The sequence below is a fragment of the Aquila chrysaetos genome, chromosome 5, assembly GCF_900496995.4.
Source record: "Aquila chrysaetos chrysaetos chromosome 5, bAquChr1.4, whole genome shotgun sequence".
NCBI classification, from domain to species: Eukaryota; Metazoa; Chordata; class Aves; order Accipitriformes; family Accipitridae; genus Aquila; species Aquila chrysaetos.
The window spans coordinates 22,787,102-22,809,376 of record NC_044008.1 but is presented as its reverse complement, the minus strand read 5'-3'; the positions used below and the strand labels follow the sequence as shown (position 1 = coordinate 22,809,376).

At 40.5% G+C, this 22,275-nt stretch overlaps 1 protein-coding gene across 4 annotated transcripts in view; it reads left to right on the top strand.

Annotated features, from left to right (window-relative positions):
• The window catches only part of PLXNB2 (plexin B2), a 262,685-nt gene that overhangs the window by 175,048 nt on the left and 65,362 nt on the right, over positions 1-22,275 (top strand). For all 4 annotated transcript variants that reach the window (XM_030014280.2, XM_030014278.2, XM_030014281.1 and 1 more), the window contains 9 exons: positions 3,371-4,481; positions 6,191-6,373; positions 9,062-9,184; positions 13,025-13,125; positions 15,338-15,464; positions 17,178-17,328; positions 19,652-19,766; positions 20,516-20,618; positions 21,092-21,193. In XM_030014280.2, the coding sequence (XP_029870140.1) occupies positions 3,371-4,481; positions 6,191-6,373; positions 9,062-9,184; positions 13,025-13,125; positions 15,338-15,464; positions 17,178-17,328; positions 19,652-19,766; positions 20,516-20,618; positions 21,092-21,193 (2,116 nt within the window). The remainder of the gene's footprint in view (positions 1-3,370; positions 4,482-6,190; positions 6,374-9,061; positions 9,185-13,024; positions 13,126-15,337; positions 15,465-17,177; positions 17,329-19,651; positions 19,767-20,515; positions 20,619-21,091; positions 21,194-22,275) is intronic.

Below are 22,275 nucleotides of genomic sequence, written 5' to 3'. Positions count from 1 at the left end.
CACACTTTCTTTTTCATTAATATGCATGTTTTTATAATAAATCTTTTCTACTTTGGGAGTGTGTTTATTATTACTGCCATCCCTCTAGGATACTCACTGAAATCATGTTCAGTTGTCTGTAAGGTATATGAATCAGAAGAGGAGTATGTTTTGACATGGGTCAAGGGATAGGGAAGGCAATGATGAAAAAGGGAGGAATCCAAAAAGGAAATTACTTTGCAATTCAGGTAATCTTGATGGGAGAGTGATAAAGGTGATTCTAATGATATCATGGGGGGTGGGGAGCAAGAGGCAGGGTGGAGACAAGACAGAGTTAAAAATGATGTGGTCAACTGCTCTGTTGGGCTTCTTTTATCCTGAGTCTGCTAAGGGCTTAAAACTAAGTGCAGACTGAGGTCAGAGGGTGTATGTCAGCTCTCAGGACCAGGGCATGACTTTGAGTAAGCCACACAGGCCCACGTGTATTTAAAGTATGAGATTAAGCCATTGGAAATACAGTTGTCATGCTGAACATCTCAAATTCCATGCTCCAGCCTGGGCTTCTTACTCTTTTTCTTTTGGTTTTCTGTGGCTTGTTCATTTAAAACAGAAGTTTTTCACAGGAGGAAACTGTCCCTTGATACATTTCCATAGCACCTAACTCAGTAGGGCATCTGTGTTAATAGCAGCCCTGTCTTTCCTACCACATCAGCTGGTTATAGGAGGATTCTGCCACCTGCTACTTCCCAATTAAGTTAAGATCAGGTGAGAATGAGCTGTGGTTATAGTGCATCTCATTTCATTTTGTTTGCTTTTTTCTTTCCTTAAGCCTGGTATTTGAGAAGTGCATGGGAATTTCATTCTGGATCTTTTCCATAGTGTATTTGATTTTTGTTTACTGTTTGCTTTGAAGGGGTGGCAGGAAATGAAACTAATAGGTACAGAGAATGAAGAACTGTTACATTGCATGGAGGTCTGAGATAATCTAACAGTGTTTGGCATGAGACCGGGGTGGCAGAGTGTAAATAAGAAAAAAAAAGGGGGGGGAAAGGCAAAATGGATGGGGAATGCATGTAGTTCTGAATAATATAAGTCAAAAATTTGATAAGTAAACAAGGCAGAAAATAGTAGGGAGGAAGCATTACCCATTTTTGTACAGAGAGATTAATTACTCCTGGTAAGAGTCTGGTTTAGAGGTGCAAAATGTATTTTTACTTAAATCCTGGCTCTGGCATGAACCAGCAAGACTCTTTGTGAGACTAAGGCAGGTGTATTGCAAGTGCAGCCTCTGTGTCCTGGGTGCCACAAATGGACAAAATGGTTTTTTAATCCACTGAAATAAATGGACATGGAGGTGAACCGAGTACAGAAATTAAGGTACAATAAATTGTAAGCTGGGATCAAAGCTTGTTTGGAAAATTGAGGTCCTTGGAAGTGGGAAGAAGAGTTTCTGACAAATAATATGAGAATTCTTCTGGGGTCCTTAGAGCGGGTCTGAGGTTGTTGTAGAGAAGTCCAAGACTTCATTATGCTGCAAGTCAGGTGCTGAAGTCTGTATGTCTGAAGAATGGGTTATAATTCTTAACCTTTTCTTGGTCACTGTCATATGAGGTAAACCTGTCATTAGAAAGTCAGGCTTGTGCTGTCAGTAATGTACTGTCGCTTCTTTGACCTCATTTTACAGTTAGCTACTCAGTTTGTACGTAAAAGCTTTAGCAAAACAAGATTGAAGTTAGCCTTTTATTTTGTCTTCATTACTATCCTGAGTTACATTTAGTAGGGTTTTGGGTTTTTAGAAGTTAGAATCACTCTGCTTTCAGAAAAGCTGTTCTCACCATTGCACACGTGTTTTCTCCATACAGGAGCAAAATGCAGTCAATATTAGAGGGCAGGAGTTGACTTTCTGCATTGCTGGCAATGCCAGGGTGGTTTGGGGACCTGGCAGATGGCTTGTGCTCACAACAAGAGTCCTTCCCTCACTGCTCACTTTTGCAGCCCAGTTGTTGACGTTTAACCTTAGTTACCCAGTATAAATGATGATTCAGGCAATTCTCTTTCACACCACACCACAGTCTATTGCTGCTACCAAAACAGAAGTTATAGCTGACACAGGAGCATGGTTCCTTTATTATTAATTTTACTATTTTTCTTTTATTTTTTTCAGTTCCTCGTTTTGGCATTCTATGCTGTTTTCCTCCTCCTACAAGGCTTTTGCCTGTTAGATTACTTTGTTAAATGTTTCTCTTGTCTTTTCTGGGGTTTTGTTTTTTCCTTTCTATTCACTGTTCCAGATATTTTCAGATTTAGCTTGAGATTCCCTGTAAGTCTACAGGTTCTTTCCTCATCAGACTATGGAGTCACATGGGTAACTTTGAAAATGAAAATACTGTGGATCATATTTGTTTTTCAGTACTTCCTCCAAACAGTATTTATCTTTTCCCCCTAACATCAGTGTGTCCAAGCATGCCACCTTCTGTTTTCTGCTCTCAGAACTAAACACTTGCAGAAAACATTGACAACATGTTCTGTGCTTAGGAAGCCAGTTGGGACTTGCCTCCTTATTTAACTCTTCAGGTTAAAATTAGACCCCTTCTTACAAGTTTCAGGAGGTCTTTCTCTAATTCCAAACAGCCAGGTGATCTGCTTGGGAAGTAAAAATTCTGGGAAAAAAAAAACAAAACAGTAACAGAATCTTAATCCCATAAAACTCTAAGACAGATTTGTTCTTAAGACAGATTTGAAACTATTAAGTTGCAGTGCTCTAGTGAATTGAAGTGTTGGGCTGTAATGCATACCAGCAGTCAAAGGCTCTACCATCTTCCAGCTTTACATTGAAGAAGGATTCGTGTAATGCCTTCTTGAAAAGCATCAGTAGCCAGATCCAGACTTGTAGTCAATGGAAGGTTTTTTTCCTTTCTGGGGAAAGTCCTGCAACACCAAATGTCTCAGACACTTTTATGTAAATTCTCCCCCTCTATTAAGGAGGAGCCACCCAAAACACTGGGATCCTCCAGCTTATTTTTAAAATTTCGGCAGTAAATAATTCACACAGTATGAAGCCGCCTGGAGAAGCACTACCACTTCTTGGCACTCTATGTTGTTTCATTTGTCTGTTGTTCTCATTGTGCTTTAGCACAGGACTGATTATCTAATTGGTTATATGATAATCATTTAGACATATGACCTTGTTTAATCCTTCCCCAACATATTAAATTGCTAGGCAATTAACAGGATTTGAGGCTTTCCATAATCTTCATAATGTCTACACATGCATAAGGATAAGTGTATTTGTGTCTGAAATCATGAAAGAAAAAAACCTTCACGTTGCTGAATTTTGTGTAAATTTTATTTTTCAGTATGTTTCATGTTCTTCTTTTCTTTCCCTTTTTAGGTATTACATAGAAATGGCTTTATGGATCTGGACACTGAGTGTTTTGAGCTGTTTTTGCATCACCTTATCCAGAAATGAGGAACTGAAATTTTTTCGGAGTACTACAGAGCTAAATCATCTAACAGTGGATAATGACACTGGGATAATCTATTTGGGAGTGGTAAATGCTCTGTATCAACTTACAGAAAACTTGGATGTAATAAGGTCTGTAGAAACAGGTCCAAGAAAGGACAACAAAAAGTGCACACCTCCCATTGATGAAAATCAATGTAAAGAGGCAGTACTGACTGACAATTACAACAAATTATTGTTGCTGAACAAGGCGGACAAAACAATTGTGGTGTGTGGAAGCCTTTTTAAGGGAATCTGTGCCATCAGAGATCTAGAAGACATTAGCAATGAGAAGTATTATGTAGACAGTAGCGGAGAAAAGTCCTTTGTAGCAAGCAATGATGAGAGTGTATCAACTGTGGGATTGATCACTTCCTTGAATAATGACCGCGTGCTGTTTGTTGGGAAAGGGAATGGACCAAATGATAATGGGATAATAATCAGCACTCGGCAGCTCTACGAAAGGGATGGGAAAGACATTTTTGAAATGTATACAGACTCAGCAGCTGTTAAATCAGCTTATCACTCATCAAGCACACAACAATTTGTGGCAGTCTTTGAGGATAAAAACTATGTTTATTTTATTTTTAATCAGCAAGAGAAACAGCCCGTCAATAACCGCACACTGATTGCACGTCTGTGCAAAGATGATGCCCATTATTATTCCTACTTTGAAATGGACTTTGGTTGCAAAGATGATGATGGTGCCTATGACCACTGTCATTCTGCTTATGTCACTATCCCGGGAGAAGAGCTGGCTGAGAGCATGGCTCAGCAGAGACAAACTACGGCTGCTCTCTCAGATGACAAAGTTCTTCTTGCACTCTTCAGCAAAGTAAACAAAGATAACGGCTCTCTAAAATCTGCCATGTGTGTGTTTTCCTTGCGGCACATCAATGAAAAGATGGAAAAAAACCGGAACGATTGCTACACTAAAAAGAATACCAGCTCATTTTACAAACTTTTTGCAGCAGAAAACCCGTGTGCATCACATGGACTGGTAATATCAGTATCAGTTTTAGAATCTGTGTTAGAATTAGTGGAAAATACACAACTGCATGTTTTGAGGTGGCTTTGAGCTAAACTATAGTGAGATCAGATGACTGAAAACTCAATAGCTGGATTCACCATAGAAATGGAATGTGGTTGGGGGGTCACAGAGCATGTCAAGCTAGAAGTGGCAAGATAGTAATACTTTTGAGTCTTTTAAAAAAGATCTGATGTCTTCTGAAAGATAAATATTGGTATTATGAATGCATTTGTTTTAAAGGGTTCCTTCTGGTATGGAAATTACTGAGTCAAATGCAGTGATTTGTTACGTGTATGATCAGCTTCCAGATGATCGCTGTAGACAGTTCTGGTCTCAACCAACATATTTATAATGTTTTTAAATGGTATTAAGAATCTTGTAGGTGATATCTGGAGTTCAGTGTTGTTTCTCACTTGGACTTGAATTTTCAGATAACTGGAAATATGCATGTTTCTTATATTCAGGTGGTGTTCATGTTTTGCTCAGGCTCAAAATACTTCCACAGCATGATGGACATCTTCTTTTTATGGCTTTTCATTACCTCAGCTATACGGTTTTTGGAGAGCACTGTTACTTACACCCCTCCAGATACTGTTCTTCAATTTACGACTATGTCTCTGAGAGGCAGTTTTCAGCATCTCTGTTGACTTTATGATGTTTTTGCCCAAGCCACCCTATTCCCAAGCCCTACTCGTGCATGCTATTTGTTACTGCAGCCAACACTAAACTGGGCTGAGGAATTGACTCATCTTAAAAAAACCTCAGCCAGCTTTTAGGAGGATGTCTTAATTCCCCCACCTGAGCAAGGTACACACTTGCATAAGCAGCTGTTTGAGCACAGCTTGAGAAGTGGTGTGCTACAGTCCAGGAGTAGGAGTGAACAGCTGAAGAGATGGGGCATGGGAATACCTTATGTTGGTATTGACCCATAATCCTTCATCTCATGAAACCACAGCCCTCTCCCACACAGTAGGTCACTAGCACTGATAAAAAGCCAAAAGAACACTTTTTGCTTCCAAACACCAGTGTTACTCACTGCAGTACCCTGCATCTGAGGTGAGCATCAAACACAGAAATTCTGAGTGTGACAAGTGGAGCGGCCGTGGCTTCTGGCAAAAAGAAGGTGTGGATTTCAGATCAGAAAGACAGTCTTGTTACCAAATATAGCAGGAAAGGCAAGGTGCGAATGAACTTCCTTCTGGTGGAACTCCCTGCAGCTCAGATTAAAGTGTAGTGAGGAGGGAATGTGTTGAAGTTCACGAGATGGTTGCCAGTGGGTTGCTTTTCTATGGATAGCAGCAAATTAAGAAACAAAACAGCATTAAAAAAACAGCCTTCAACACAAAATTGGTCAACCCAGTCTATATGACATGTTCATTTTAATTAAACAAACGGGTTACTTTTTAGACTGTGCTGCTATAATGAAATAGAAACAGAAAATTTTATCTCCCCATGTCTCCTGGAAAGTGAAAGCATTGAAGCAGTTTGCAATTAGCAGGCTGTTTTCTGATTGCTGCCTGTTGGCTGGGGGAAAATGGCCAGACAATCCATTTCTCTCTTTCCACTCTTCTATGTCTGAGGGATATTATACTGTCTGGCAATAGGGTTGCACTTCATTCTTAACTAGGAATTAGTGATCTGAATGTTTAACATCTCTCTGTATTGCTATTCCTTATTAGAATGCAAGCAAAAATTTCCCCTGTGGCTCTGAACACTTGCCGTACCTTTTGGGAAGTAAGAATGGTGTTATAGAGAAACCAGTACTGCAAAAAGAAGGGATGAATCTCACAGCCGTCACTGTGGCTGTGGAGAATGGACATACTGTGGCCTTTCTGGGAACGTCGGATGGTAAAATTCTTAAGGTAACAAACTGGACTTAAAAGACTGGAAGGTGTTTAAAAGGTTGTGAACTGTAGTGATAGCATACTTCTACTCTAAAAGTAAATGGGATTTATAAGACAGCATACCAGCAGCAAATTCGCTTGGTATTTTTAATTTCAAAGAAAAACCACATTATTTCTGATGTACCTCAGCTATCCGATACACAGATTGAATTAGCATCACCTGAATTACACTTCTCCTGAAGGATTAGATACCTACTGAGAGCCCTATATAAACAGCCTTAGGTAATCTAACAGCTGCTCTAGCCTTATCTCTATTCAAGCCTATACTAGTTTAAGAGCAACTTTTCATTTTGTAATTACTCTGGCCATTAAGTGAATAGATGTGGCAATACAAAGCCCAAGCTGGAGCTCTGCTAAATTCTGATTGTGTGCTGTGGGGCTCAAGGGTTCACATGTTTGTGGTGTTAAAATGTCAAGACTGCAACGCCAAACACTGTATTTTGCTTGAAGGGGAGTGATGGCCATGTGCCATTACGTGGTTTGAAGTTTGAAGCTGAAACTGTTGGTTACCGTAAGGGAAGACAACAAATTTGAACACCTTCAAGTGCAATGGCTCTGAGTTGAGAATTTTAATTTTACAGCACTAATATAAATCAGTATTTACAAAAAAAGATACAAATACTAGCTATTGTGAGCAGTGAGCAATTTTTTTCATTACTTTTATGGTTTACTTGCTGCTTTTGATGCCATATACTTCAAACTGAAATGTTTTCCCTCATGTGAGTTTGTGAACTTGAGTAAACACAGGATTTTCATTAATCATAGAATCATTTAGGTTGGAAAAGACCTTTAAGATCATTGAGTCCAACCACAAACCTAACACTGCCAAATCCCACCAAACAATGTCCCAAAGTGCCACATCTACATGTCTTTTAAATATCTCCAGGGATGGTGACTCAACCACTTCCCTGGGCAGCCTGTTCCGGTGCTTGATAACCCTTTTGGTGAAGAAATATTTCCTAATATCCAATCTAAATGTCCCCTGGTGCAACTTGAGGCCGTTTCTTCTCATCTTATCACTTGCTACTTGGGAAAAGAGACCAGTACCCACCTGGCTACAACCTCCTTTCAGGTAGTTGTAGATAGCGATAAGGTCTGCCCTCAGCCTCCTTTTCTCCAGGCTAAACAACCCCAGTTCCCTCAGCTGCTTCTCATAAGTCTTGTTCTCTAGACCTTTCACCAGCTTCATTGCCCTTCTTTGGATACGCTCCAGCACCTCAATGTCTTTCTTGTAGTGGGGGGCCCAAAACTGAACACAGTACTCAAGGTGCAGCCTTGCCAGTGCCAAGCACAAAGGGATGATCACTTCCCTGCTCCTGCTGGCCACACTATTTCTGATACAGGCCAGGATGCCGTTGGCCTTCTTGGCCACCTGGGCACACTGCTGGCTCATATTCAGCCGGCTGTCGACCAACACCCCCAGGTCCTTTTCCGCTAGACAGCTTTCCAGCCACTCTTCCCCAAGCCTGTAGCGCTGCATGGGGTTGTTGTGACCCAAGTGCAGGACCTGGCACTTGGCGTTGTTGAACCTCATACAATTGGCCTCGGCCCATTGATCCAGCCTGTCCAGATCCCTCCGTAGAGCCTTCCTACCCTCAAGTAGATCAAAACTCCTGCCCAACTTGGTGACATCTGCAAGTTTACTGTGGATGCACTCGATCCCGTCGTCCAGATCATTGATAAAGACTTTAAACAGAACTGGCCCCAATACTGAGCTCTGGGGAACACCGCTTGTGGCCAGCCACCAACTGGATTTAACTCCATTCACCACAACTCTTCGGGCCCGACCATACAGTTTTTTACCCAGCGAAGAGTATGCCTGTCCAAGCCATGAGCAGCCAGTTTTTCAGGAGAATGCTGTGAGAAATGGTGTCAAAGGCTTTACTAAAGTCTAGGTCATCCACAACAATATCCACAGCCTTTCCCTCATCCACTAAGCAGGTCACCTTGTTATAGAAGGATATCAGGTTAGTCAAGCAGGACCTGCCTTTCATAAACCCATGCTGACTGGGCCTGATCACCTGGTTGTCCTGTATGTGCCACGTGATGGCACTCAAGATGATCTGCTCCATAACCTTCCCCAGCACCGAGGTCAGACTGACAGGCCTGTAGTTGCCCGGATCCACCTTCTGGCCCTTCTTGTAGATGGACATCACAAGCGCTAACCTCCAGTCAACTGGGACCTCCCCAGTTAGCCAGGACTGCTGATGAATGATGGAAAGTGACTTGGTGAGCACTTCCACCAGCTTCCTCAGTACCCTTGGGTGGATCCCCTCCGGCCCCATAGACTTGTGTGTGTCTAAGTGGTGTAGCAGGTCGCTAACCATTTCCTCTTGGATTATGGGGGCTTCATTCTGCTCCCTGTCCCTGTCTTCCAGCTCAGGGGGCTGGGTACCCTGAGAACAACTGGTCTTTCTATTAAAGACTGAGGCAAAGGCAGCATTAAGTACCTCAGCCTTTTCCTCATCCTTTGTCACTATGTTTCCCCCCGCATTCAATAAAGGATGGAGATTCTCCTTAGCCCTCCTTTTGTTGCTAATGTATTTATAGAAACATTTTTTATTGTCTTTTATGGCAGTAGCCAGATATAATGATTTTCGGGAAAAAAAAGCAACATTAACCACCTATCTTTCTTCCATGAAATAGGTGTTCCTGTCATCCACTGCAACCGAGTACAGCTCTCTTACTATTGAACTAAACAAACCCATAAAGAATGACCTGGTCCTTGACCAAACACAAGAAAATCTGTACGTGATGACCACAGACAAGGTAATGTGTCCTGCTTGTGTTAAGGACCAGGTCCACTTCCACTTTCTCTGCAACTTTACCTGAGACTTGTACGTTTCTCAGTTGTTCCTGGAAGTGGCCTCATTTGGTGGGGCTCCCCCCAGCCCTGTGTCTGTAGAGACCTTTCTCAAGTCTAAGCTGATGCGTTTGATTGTTGTGACTTAGAGAACATTATATCCATGATGCTTAGTGATTGGGAATGGGAAGTGAGTTCACCTCTAAAGCTCTCTTACGTAGTCTGTGAGAAGGATGAAGTTGAGATGTTTGGCACCAGCACACCACGGGGTCAGGCAGCCCTAGCACTCGGTGTGGTGTCCGTGGGGTACTGGTGGATGCTCTAGCTGCCATCAGTCCTTTTCAAGAGTACTTCAGGATTTAGGATGCTGGCGGCTGACATAATAGCATTTACACATCTGTAAAGCTGCCAGGAGTTTTTGTGGGTCTTGCTGTCAAAAACTAAGCAGCAATGGAGAGAATTACAACTTTGGGATACGCTTTTGTTCAAGCGTCTGCTACAGCCAAGCGAGTGCAGCAGGAAAGGTTGGACTTTGCTACAGAAGGCACAGGCAATCTCTTCTAGGTTCCCCTTCTCTGTGCTGGCAGGTGAGGCACAATGGAGGTTTGTAAAGAAAGGAGGAAAAAAAAGCAAGTAGGAGATGAGAGGGATACTAGATTTCTCCTTCACCTCCAGCTGTAACCCTCTTCTGACACTTCTCTTTGTGGTGGCTGGAGCTGTCAGCCTCAAATGTGTGGTTCAGCAGCTCTCCAGAACAGGGTGGGTGACAGGCTGCGACCATCTGCAGCACTGACAGTGACACGGAATGGGACATGGGAAATGCTCCAGCAGCAGTAGCATGGGGAGAATGAGGGGGTCTGTGAAAAAAGAGTATTTGGGGAAAACACTGCGAGAAGAATGTTCACTCTCTGTTTTATAAAAGGATTAATATAAATTCCTGCTGCGGGAATGTTATATTCTAGCTGAATGTTTTCAGGCTAGAAGCCACATTGGAAAAAGTGCCAGATAAGCGACTGATAAAGCATTTAAAAATATGACAGTGTGTGAGAGAGGTTACTTCTTTTTTTTTTTTTTTTTTTTTTTTTGAGTAGTTGATGCTTCTGATTTGGCTTCTGTTCAGATTTGGAACAGAACTCCAAACTTCAACGTTGTCCACAAAAGCCTGGGTGGCCTGGCACCCTGTTTGACAAGCTGGCATGTTGCTGAAAAGCCCTGAGGTCCCCACCAGGCTATGGCGTGAGCTGCTGAGCAGCATAAGGGAATGGCAGCAACTTTGAAAGACAAGTTTTCTGGTGACAGTCTGCTTGAACTGGTAGAATTTAGGAAGGCCACAGACAAATTTTTCAGAGAAAATTTGCAAAAAAAAAAATTCCATCTCTACAAAACATTTAAATTTAGAAAGCAGCAAATTTCTGCCAAAGAAAGGATTTCAGTTTAATCTTTTCCAAGTAGTTCTTATAGACACTGCAGTTTCTGAATAATTCCAATAATAGTTTTCTTTTACAAAACCTGTTCAGCTTAAATATGAATAACTAAAGTTGGGAGCTCTATAATGGCATTACATTACTGTCATCTCCAGGAGTTAATTACAATGAGCAGTCCCACCCACTTTTAGAAGCAGATAGGCAGGAGGAGAATGGAGGCCTTTGGAGCTAGGAGAAACAAAGCGACATAAGCAAGGGGAGAAGAATAAATGCTGAAACGTGCCCTTCTGGGTTAAGCATGGCTGGGATTTGTGGGAACAGACACATCAGAACCCTACCCTGGGAGTTAAAATGGTTTAAAGTTATTATAAATAAGGTAAACAATAAAGGGCAGGCTAGCTGCGCCGATAGGCACGCTTACTGCTAAGCTACCTGGCAGATGCTGCGTGCCTCAGCATTTGGAAATGAATTGCTTGGGCTCTGTAAGCACTTGAGCAAAGTGAAAGTGATGATGTGGTGGATGATAACTTGAAGCAGATAACTTTAAAAAGAAATCAGATCGAGAGAAATACAAGGAAGAACGATACAGAGGCTAAGAGCCATAGTGAGAAATAAGCTCCTGCTTTCCTGTTTCACTTCTCCTCCCCCTTCTCCTCCCAGCTTCTGCTGCTGTGTCAATAGCAGTGGGTGGTTTGGAGCAAATGCTTTCAAAAGGCAGCCCCCTCCTCCCTGCTCTGCTCCCAGAGCTTGGGCAGAGAGCAGGAGAAACCCCTTGCAGCTTCTTGGGGGACTTGGAAAGGAGCATACCACCCCTGCCGTGCTCACTCTGGTTGATTACAATTGAATATCACTGGTGGGATCCCAAATTCCTAATGGTACATACCATACTGGGAGGAAAGCAGAAGCCTGTGGCAGTCACTTACCACGATCACTAGCTTGTTTGCTTGGTTTAGTTTTTACCGCTCTCTTTGATTACGAGTGCCAGTTAGAAAATCTCTAAAATTAGTTTCTCTGCATTTTGAAGTTGGCTGTAAATGGAGCTGCTTTTTTTTTTTTTTTAATCCATTAAGTTTACATAAAACTTGCAGAGATGGCAATCTCTAGGGCTTGTTTCTGCCTGCCAGAATTATGAAATAAATACTTTGTCATAAAAAAGCCATTCACTGGATATTAAATTACTCATGGGTACCAGTTAGTGAAAGAGAGTGCCAGTAACTCAGCTCCAGTTAGATAAGAATCTAAGGAAGAAGGGAATGATGGAAAGGTAAACCTCTGTATTAATAAATGCAAGAAAACTACCCAATATTGACATTTTCCTTAACTGAGTCAGACTGAACTCTCCAAATGTGAAAGAAAAGGCCAAACTCAGACTTTCAAAGTAGCTTTGTAATTGCCTGTTGTATTAAATGAGAGGATAAGGTAGAAAAAAGAAAGCTTACATCTCAGAGTTACTGTTGCTAGACTTTGTGCACTCTTTAAAAGTAAAACATAGTCATCGACAGGAAGACATATGTCTTGTTCTCCTCTTGCATCATTTCAACAGCATAACTAAAAGGGATGGTCGTGTGCGGGCTCCTTTTTCTGTGCACCAAAGAAAGACAAAGTTATTTATTCTCAGCACCAAAGGAAATCAAAACCAGAAGCCGTATATTTACTGGGGGACTGAGACATGAGAACTGATGATGCTCTTTTCCCTGCTGCTTCCTGTCATAATTATTTCCATTTTCTTTCATGAGTGTATTGCGTGGTGGAGGGTTATGCATGGAGAAGTGCAGTAACCCGAAGCGCCCTGGCTCTCTCACACTTGCAGACTTTCTGAAATGCCTTCTGGCTAAAAGTGCCACTGATGTTTGCATTTCCAAATGATTTTATCTCTGTGCTAGTGATATGGAAGGGAGGATATTCTGTTTAAAAAATGATCTAGCCAGTACCAAGTTAGCCTTTTGAAAGTATCCGTCCTGCAGTAGCTGTTTCTTGAATTCAGAGCATTGTTGATGCAGTTTCTGTCCTGCTGTGGCTGCTATAATGCAGATTTCCAGAAGTAACATAACTGGAGGAACTGAAAAGCTCAGTTTTTGTAAGACTTGCTCATGATTCTCGATTATAACAATGTCCTATGTTACTTTGAAGAGAGATTAGAGAATACTGGAGTGAAAAAAAGCAGGAAAAGTGTGTGAATTTGGACTTCGTTAAGGGGGAAATAACCAGACTCTGGTTTTGTATGTATTTTCTTAAAATCAACCTGACCTCTGACATAATAATACAGAGTCAAGTCTTCTGCTGCCACAGGCAACAGCACTGTACAACCCTGTCCACAAACATTTCCATCTCCTTGTGCCTTCTTCAGATTCGTTACAGTTTGCCTTACTTTTGGTTCTCCAGGTGCATCGGTTGCCTGTGCAGGACTGCCACAAATATTCGGACTGTGAGAAGTGTACTCAAGCAAGGGATCCGTACTGCGGCTGGTGTGTGAGAGAGGGCAGGTGAGTGCTGCTGGTGTTTTCTTGGGTGCAGGCAGTGGAATAGCTCAAATTTTGACATGTGCTGTGGGTTACTGTTCAGCGTAGTGATCCCAGCTCTTTGTGCTCAGCCTTACACTTCTGATAGTGATTTAATTTTATCACACAGACATTGATATCAATCTTCTGTGCTCACAAATAAGTCCCCGTTGACTTCTGCAGATTTGATTAGTTTGGGAAAATATATACTTTTCTGCTGGTACTGCTGGTACTGCTGGAAAATCAGGTTACATCTTCTAACTGCATTTTTTATCACTCTCTGAACTGTACAGTCAAATGTTCTCCCAGAAATTAAAAGGGTACTCCCTATTTAAAATTCAGAAAATATAGCCTATTTTTTAAGTAGAGCAGGAAAGTGTCAAAAAGAACATAAAAGAAAAAACTGTTCATGTCTGAAATAAAGTATATAGCTCAAATGCTGTTTTTATATAAATGTCATCTATCAAGACGTGTAGCTACACTGAACCCTCACCTAACTGTAGGAGAGCAGAAAGTGGCATTTGGCTGACTATCTGCACAGGTTAACTGAATTAATATTCAAACACATGTAAACTAGGACAGCACTGAACAGCTCTGGAATGTCTCTTCTTTGCACTCTGCATTGATTGGAGCTGCAAGTGGAAAGAGCGGTCCTGCAGCTCTCTTTTTGACTACTAAGTTAATTAACCCCTTGGCATGAGCAGTTGGGAATTTGTGATTCTACGTACTTGCTGTTGGAACAAAGGGGCTATTTAATTATAGTATGCAGATGAATTTCAGGCTTCTAGCTTCCTGTCTGAAAATGTGAACTATCACATTAAGTTACCTATCAGCCTGATGTGTAGCATAGTATGGAGCACTGCAGAGAAACTTACGCAGTGCGTACAGGTTTATGTTATATACTGTAACTCTTCCAGCCTGGGTTTAGGTTGCTGTGGATGAAACCTGGGGATTTGGAATATACACCTCAAACTCCTCCTGGTCTGCTGGGAGCTGAAGGCCATGTCATACATCATACAAAAGGCAATTTGCCCTAGATTTCCCTTTACGTTTCTGATATGACCACTGACCTCAATATTTCAAAACATTAATGGTCTCTGAGAACAGGCAAACATGAATTTTTATATTTGCTAGTATTTATTTCCAATGGGGAGAAAAAAGTGTCTAATTTCTAATATTTTTCTCATCTGCAGCAAGTTCTGTCTCATGATCACACAGAGCACTTAATAGTGTGTTTAGGGATATGTTATATGCACGTAGACTCTGTATGTAAATGATATATTTGAGGGTAGGGTTGACAGAACTGTGCAGCTACTGCACTGTGTTAAAGCCCCTGACAAATGAATAGTCTTCTGCTACAGCAGCCAGAGATCCTACAGCATTTTCTCCTGGACCTTGCACAGAATGGGAAGAATATGCATGAGACTGTCCCCACACACACACACTTCAACAAGCTTTTGTGGCCATATATGCAGCTTCTGCACTGCAGCATCTCTTCTTTCTGTCCTTCCTGTACTTAAGTTGGGAAAATCTCCCAGTATTTTTGGTGAGGCTGCACACCTGCTGTTGTCTTCCCATAATGGTAATGGTGCCCTGGCAGAGAGAGGTCTTAAATAGTGGCAGGAATTAATGAAAACATTCACTATGAAAGTAACATTCCTAGTGCTATGGTTTCACAGGGCCTCTCCACAAGCCTGTGTGCCCCCAGCAATACTTCTCTATTGCATTTTACTCTCATGAGTAGAGTGACTTATTACTGGCAACACAGAGGTGTCTGCCATTTGACCTGCAGAAAAAACAGGCTGTGCCCACTCATTCAGGACTTTGTTATATATTACAATAAAGATTAATCAGCCTAGTTTCAGATGATCAGGCAATGACGCCATTGCATGATGGCTCCTGTGCTAAATATTACTGCCTCTGCATTGATTTGGGTTGTCTAATCCAAGGTGGTGTCCAAAATAGTATAGGCATGTTTCCCACTTGCTTTTGACATCTCAAACCATCAGTACTTATTCCACCACTTATTCTATTAAAAATTCTCTAATAGCAACCTGAATAGCCAATATTAAAGCAAATTCCCAGTCATCTTGTGTTGTAATTTCATGCTCTAATCCTGAAATTGTTGCATAGTTCAGAGAAAGCAGGGTCCAGCTATAATATTGCTTTACTTTGGTTTTTGTTCCTGTTTTGTCAGGTGTACAAAGAAGGCAGACTGTGGAACAGCTGATAAGGAGAACCACTGGCTGTGGAGTCCAAGTGGCACGTGCATGACTATCATTAGTGCAGACCCTCTAAATATGAGCTGCAGAGCCCCTGCTAAGGTATGACAAGAAAACGACTACCCAGGAAGATGAGTATCTGCATTTCTTTATGCACAGTGGAGACTAGGAATAGGATAGTGTTTTGGGTATCTCAGTCTCTGGCATTTCTTACAGTGCTCTTTCTTGCCTGCTGTTTTTGCAGGTTGCAGTTCATATTTTCTTCTAAGAAATGCTCTTTTTGACCTCTGTAAACCAAAACGATGCACTAGTATGGCTGATAAAGCACTTACACTTACTGAATATTATGAAAGTGTTGCACAGTGTTGTATAACCCATAAAAAGTGATTGATAGGGGAGATTTCATGCTGTCCTTTCAGCTTACTTGAGCATAAACTTAAGTAAGCAGTGAAGCCATAAGCTGTTGCTTTAAAATCAGTAGTGTATTTGCCTACACAGCGAAGTCTGTCTGGGTACATGGCAAGGTAAATTCAGCATGCAAAACGACTCTGGCAACAAAACTGAGTGTTGAGAGTGTGACCAGGGTGTCATAGCTTGCTCTAACTCCAAATGGAGCATGCCAGTGCAGACTGAGGTCTTCCTGGGGGTGCTCCACAAGTAAAATCAGTAAAATGGATTTTAATCCCTCTTAATCAGAAAGAAAGAGACTTTCATTCAAGTCACATTAATTCCATTCCTAAATGATGTAAACAGCATTGTGTTAAGGCCATTTCTATGTCGAATAAAGATGTTAGTAGAGCGTAACTAGTCCACTTAAAGTCCATGCATTTTCTTAGTTCAGATCTTGTCAACTTGTGTTGACAAGTCTCCGGTGTCTCGTATCAGCATCTGAGGCCAAAATACCTAAAACCCAAAACCAAACCCAACTTCAAATGAGCATTTACATTCTGCCTGTAACATCACTAATGCCACTGTCTCCTCATGATTCATTTACTCACCAAAAAATGTTGCAGCTCATAACATAGTAGACCAGTTTCAGTGAGAAAGGGATGATTGTCATTTCTACTGGCAATACAAAATGGAAAAAGTAAAACTGTATCATTAACACACCTGAAGCATTAAACCAAGGACGGCATCCAAAATTTCATTTCAATTTTTTCCTCTTTCCTTGCTAATTTTTCCCATTTTATTTTGCTTTTAGTTTCTCACATGCACTCTGTATTGAAAATTTCCTCGAGGAGATTAAGATCTCACCGTCACTCAGAAATCTTTTTTCAGCAGTAATGATAAATCTCAGTGGGTTTCTTGCATGTGCATTGAGTCTTGAGGAAGCCACTTTTTCTGTTCAGCCCTTTGAAACTCCAGCTTTTCCAGCCCATCCAGCCTTGGTTTCATTATTCTCTATTAAAGCCTAAGGTTAATGTAATTTTAATTAAGTGTGTCAGGATTTAAGTGTTAACCACTCTGTTTACTGTTGCTAAACTGGATGCTGAGGACAAGAATAAAAGGGTTTGGATGTGTCTGTACAGACATTTTTGTTCTGATCTAATGCGTTGACAGGACAAGGTGTGTTTGTACCAGTCTAGTTCATCATAGACTCAGCTGGGAAAAATTGGTCAAGATGTAAGAAGAAAAGATTAGCAGATGGGAAGAAATAAAAATTGAAAAGGACAACCATCTTCTATGATACTAGCCAAAATATCACTGCTTGCCAAAAAAAAAAAAAAGAGCAGTTGAAATTCTCTGGCCATAAATCTTACTGGGTCTTGGCTCATTTCTTTCAAATATTTTACACTTTTTAAATTTTGTTTCCAGGTGGAACTGACTGTAAGTCCATTGCCAACTTTGACTGAGAGTGACCAGGTTTTGTGTACATTTGGTGAAACAACCCATTCCGCTCAATTAAAAGAAGGGGTTATTATCTGTGATCCCCCCGATATAATTCCTCCAACGCCGAAAGGTCAAGGTAAAGAAATATTGCTACCTTCCATGTATAATAACAGGAAAAAATATAGCCTGCTGCTGCTTCTAATGTGATGCTCTTATATGAGCTGCATACAAGTTTTTTTATCTCTTCCAGTCCCCTTTCCCCAAATAGTCTATTGCTGAACTTTGTCCATTCAAACATTTAAAAAAAAAAGTTTTCTCAAACTTTTTCCATTGCTATATTTACAAGCTGTAGCATTCCCAGTATTTCTACCAGGAACCTGAAACAGGAGCTTGGCAGAGGTGTAGACATGGAGCCAGAGAGGTGCTATTCTGTGTCCCAAACAAAAAAAACCCAGCTACTCTGATCTTGCCCTAATCACTCTGAGTTGTGGGGCCAGAAGAGCCACATACGCACTTCAGATGGGAAGTTTTTCATCTCTGATGCCTTAATTTTGCTCTAGTCAGCTGTAGTTCAGTGGCTTGTTTTCAGGTCCATGTTACAAGGCTGTCCTTTCTCTCATAAAGCCGCCTGCCTCTTCTACTATGTGCCCTCCAGCTTCTGCAATAGTAAGTCCAGTGGAAAAATATGTGATCATATAATTAAAGGCTGTATCATTGTTCTGAACCACTGATTATGTGCTTAAGGTCTGTTGCCAACTGTAATTCTTGTGCTATTTCCTAGATAGTGCTTTATTCATGCTTTAAGTTCATACATCTTGATGCATAAACACATGGAATAAAACTGGTTACACAGCACTGTTTATTATGTATCCAGTTAAAAAAAAAAAAAAAAAGAAAAACAAAACAAAACAAAAACAACAAAAAAACCCAGGTGCTTTTGCACCTTGCAGAGGTACCCTGGAGGATAACCCTTTTATATGTATCACAACAGCCATGAACTGTCAGAGAGGTACGTAGAAGCACTTTTTAAGATTCTCTTAAGACTGAAACAGGTCAAAATCCAGTTTTAGTTGCAGGAAGAGTAATGATGTTAAAATCTCACTCTTAAGTTTTAAAGTAGCTGGGGTGTGTCACAGTATCAGATTATGCTAAGTGTTAAAGCAGCACTCCATTATTTAGGGCCAATTCACATTCCCTAAATATTTTGTAAAGCAGGACATGAAGTTAATAAACATGACATCTTGATGTCTTCCAGCATAAAATCTAAGACTAGAAGCCTATCAGGGATGGCATTATAGTAACCAAGTCACCTAGAAATAATACGCCTCTCTGAGCTGGTTGCACAGGGATCCATCTGAAAGGATGTTCAAAAGTAATATAAAGATGCTCAGAAGCTTGGCAATGAGTTCAGCAGAAGGCAGACGGTTATGAGCACAGGCAGTGATTCCTGGCAGCATGTGACAAAAAGTCCTGAGCCGTCCACTTACTGTTAAGAAACCCTATTGAGTTTGGAAAAGTCTGGGTTACTTTAGTTGTGGTTGGTTTCAAAGGGAATAGGACATTTCTAGAGAGGAAGGATGCTTTTTCACAGTCCCCGTTGTTAGGAAATCCCCTGGTATTCCTACCAGTCTGAAATATTCAAGGGGACCCAGTGAAGGCAAAGGTGACTTCCAGCCAAAGAGCTGATGGTCTTCCAAGAACCTGTTCAAGGAAAGCAGAGTTTGAAATTGCTCAATAGCTTGTGAAATAGCTTGTCACAAGGGCTTAATCATTTCTGCAAAAGGTATTTCAAACAGCTTCACTGAGGAATGCACCAGTTTCTGAAGATAAATTTTCCACTCTTAATTCCGTAATAATCCAGACAAGAAGTACATTTGTGGAGAAATCATGTACGGCAAACTGAAGATCACAAGTGCCTGTGGTAACTTAGCGTTGCAGGCACTGTTGGGCATTAACCACAAAGATCACTTGCTTTAATTCACATGACAATGACAGTTTTAATCCACAAATGAAAGAAGTAATTTTACATGCAGACATATTCATATTTAAGAAAAATGTTTTATTTAAAATTATTGTTCTCCTGCCAGTTTTCATCTGTGTTCAATTATCTCCTTATTCAGTTTTCCTTGTTCTCCTAGACTCTAAAATTCTAGCATGATGATAGCACCACCAAGAAACGCTTCCATAAAACAAAGTTATTCTGTAATTTTGTTTCTTCCCTTTATCCCATCTCTGCTTTTCTTCTGACAACCACGGGCTGAAAATTTTGTAAAGCTTAAAAAGACAAAACAGAGCTTTAGCTCTAAAGTATAACAGGTCATGAGATCCAGAGTGTCAACAGTATCGTTAAATATTTGCTTATGTCCTGTAAAATAATAGAATTATTATCATTGTATCATTCAGCTCAAGAGCTAAAGAATTCAACAACCACTCAGATAATTTTTTTTCTTTTGTGATAGATCATGTTTCAGTTCCACTTCAGTTAACCTTTGGACAGAACAAGATATTTTTTGCGTCACATACTTACCCTTTTTATGACTGTGAAGAAGCAATGAATCTTTTTGAAAATCAGCCGTAAGTGTTTCAGCTTCTTAACTTAGGTGTTTAGATCCTGTAGCATGGTGTTTCAGGTAACTGGGAGCTGGGTTACTCAATCATTTCATAATTAAGCCTTTTGCACTCTCAAAATTTGCCAGTGTCCAAATCCTTTTTCTTACATTTTAATGGAGTTTAAAAATGGTTGAAGGGCACCAGGTGAACTGGTAACATAAAACCCATGGAATAGGAATATTCATGGCATGTATAATTAAAGGCCAGTTCTTTGGGTTGCCATTTCTGTAGCTGCTAATGTATCTGCAGGTGAGCTCTGTGGACTCCTGCTTACCTACTTGTTCCCTCAAATGATAGATTGGTGCTTTGGGTTGCAGTGCATTCAAATAGGACAGTCAAATCTGACTCTGCCCCCATCATCTGCCCTGCTCGAGATGTTGCTGCCCCAGGGCAGGCGCAGCCAACCCAAACCCCACTTTGTTCATCCTTATGTATGAGGGTTGATCAGGGTCATTTCCAGTCCTCTCAGACTTGATCTCAAAGTTTCTGCTAGATGCTGTGGTTTTCTGATCCTTGCTCAAATATTTAAGGGAGAAAATGGCTTTTGGGGGTTCTTGAACTGTTCTTACTATGAAGTTTTCAGCTTAATAGAGTAAGGGCACTATAACGGATAGATCTACCCTCCGTGAATACAGATGGAATCTCATTTACTTTTTTTGTCAATGGGGGAAAAAGCCTGACAGTTTGTCATGACTATCATGTTATATTTGTAGATGCTATTCCTGTGCAAGCAATAGATGGAATTGCCAGTGGGACTGGAAGAGACATATCTGTGAAGAGTCCTCTTCAACACAGGATGTGATTAAACAAAATATGGTAATGTCTAAAAATAATATTATTAGGTTTTTATTAGAACACTTCAATATTTTCTTTGCTTTTTCTCTCATATCAGTTGGTCGAATTAGGGGTTTAAAAATGATTCTAAAGTTAACTCCAGAAGTGTAAGGTATTTTTTTTTTAGTGACAGTGCGGGGGTGGGAATTTAAGGGTGTAATTGAGGAGGGGCAATGAGACTGAATAACTCCTGAAAGGGTATTTTTGTTCCTTTTACTATTTTGCTTCAATGGGAGGAACAAGATTTCAAGGCTGGGAAAGATAATCACCCACAGCTTTGACATATGCTGCAGTCATTTTTAGCATGTCTAATTTGAAAGGGTGTAATCAAATCTGTCACTGTATTTTAAGCATGAAGTTCTTCAGAACAATCATTCCATTGTCCGAAGGCCACTGGAGCTTGTTGTGATAAGACTTTTTATTTGGAATAACATATAAAATGTTTCTCTCCCCAGGAAGAAGAATGCCCACAGTTTCTAAACCCTGACCCTCCAATAATACCTATGGAGTACCGAACAAGGGTGTATTTTGAGGGGAGACATCTAGCTTATTACCGGGTAAGTAGATTAATTCAAAGCTAGCTGTCATTTGAATTCCACTTAACTTAAACTGCAGCCACACCCCTCAACTAAACCATTACTTTGTGTTCCTTGGAGATCCTGCTCATAACTGTTTTTAAAGAAGGAGAAGAGCTACACATTCAAGTTTGATATAATATAGGTTACTGTGGTAGAGTCATCACCAAGACAGAATCAGAGCTGGACAAAATATTTTAACTACTAGATGTGGAGGGGTTTTTTAAAGAATGTTAAGTTGGACCTGCTGAAACACATGACAATTATTTTTCATCTAATGAAATGAGAGGAGATTTAGGAATTATGAATGTTTCGTATCTTTTTTTCTAATTAAATACTCGCTCTTTTTTTTGCTCTAGAATGACATCACTCTGTGTGCTTAATTCAGTTGTCACTTTTTGAACAAAAAAATGCACTCAGAAATTAAATGTTTCTTATTTTGGATAAAACAATCTTTTGGGGGTTTTTTTTGTGTGTCTGTGACCATCAAACTAGAAGATCAGGTATTTTCTCAGCTCTAGCAAAGGCTTGTCTTTGTTGGTACTTGCTTCCAGAAAGTAAATTACAAAGCTTCTAGGAAGACAGAGTTTAACCCCAAGCTTTTAATTGTTTTATATCCTAGACAATGCATAAAATGTTATTGTTAGTTTGGTAGAAATGAAGCTTAAAAACTGCTTCTTTAGGTGATAGCTCAAGTATTGTTCTTAGATTCTATTGTTTGTTTTTGTGTTGTCTTTGTGTAAATGTGAATTGATGATAGATATGCTGGAGATTGCATCGATTGCTTACCAGCCATCTATCAAGGGAAAGAAGGCTCATGTTTTTTCAGGTTTTTTTTCATTTGCCAAATTGAAGTACTGTATAGCTTACAAAGTCCTTCTATCACCTCTGCTATGCCTGCCAAGGGATGGAGAAGGGTAAACAGGTCTGGAGAGTAACAATGTGAGAAGGGTATTCAGAGAAGGGCAAAAAGCAACCCATAAGCACTACAACCATATGAAGACCATGCTGTCTAGCACTCCACTATACATATATCAAGACCATGCTATACAAACATACGTTCA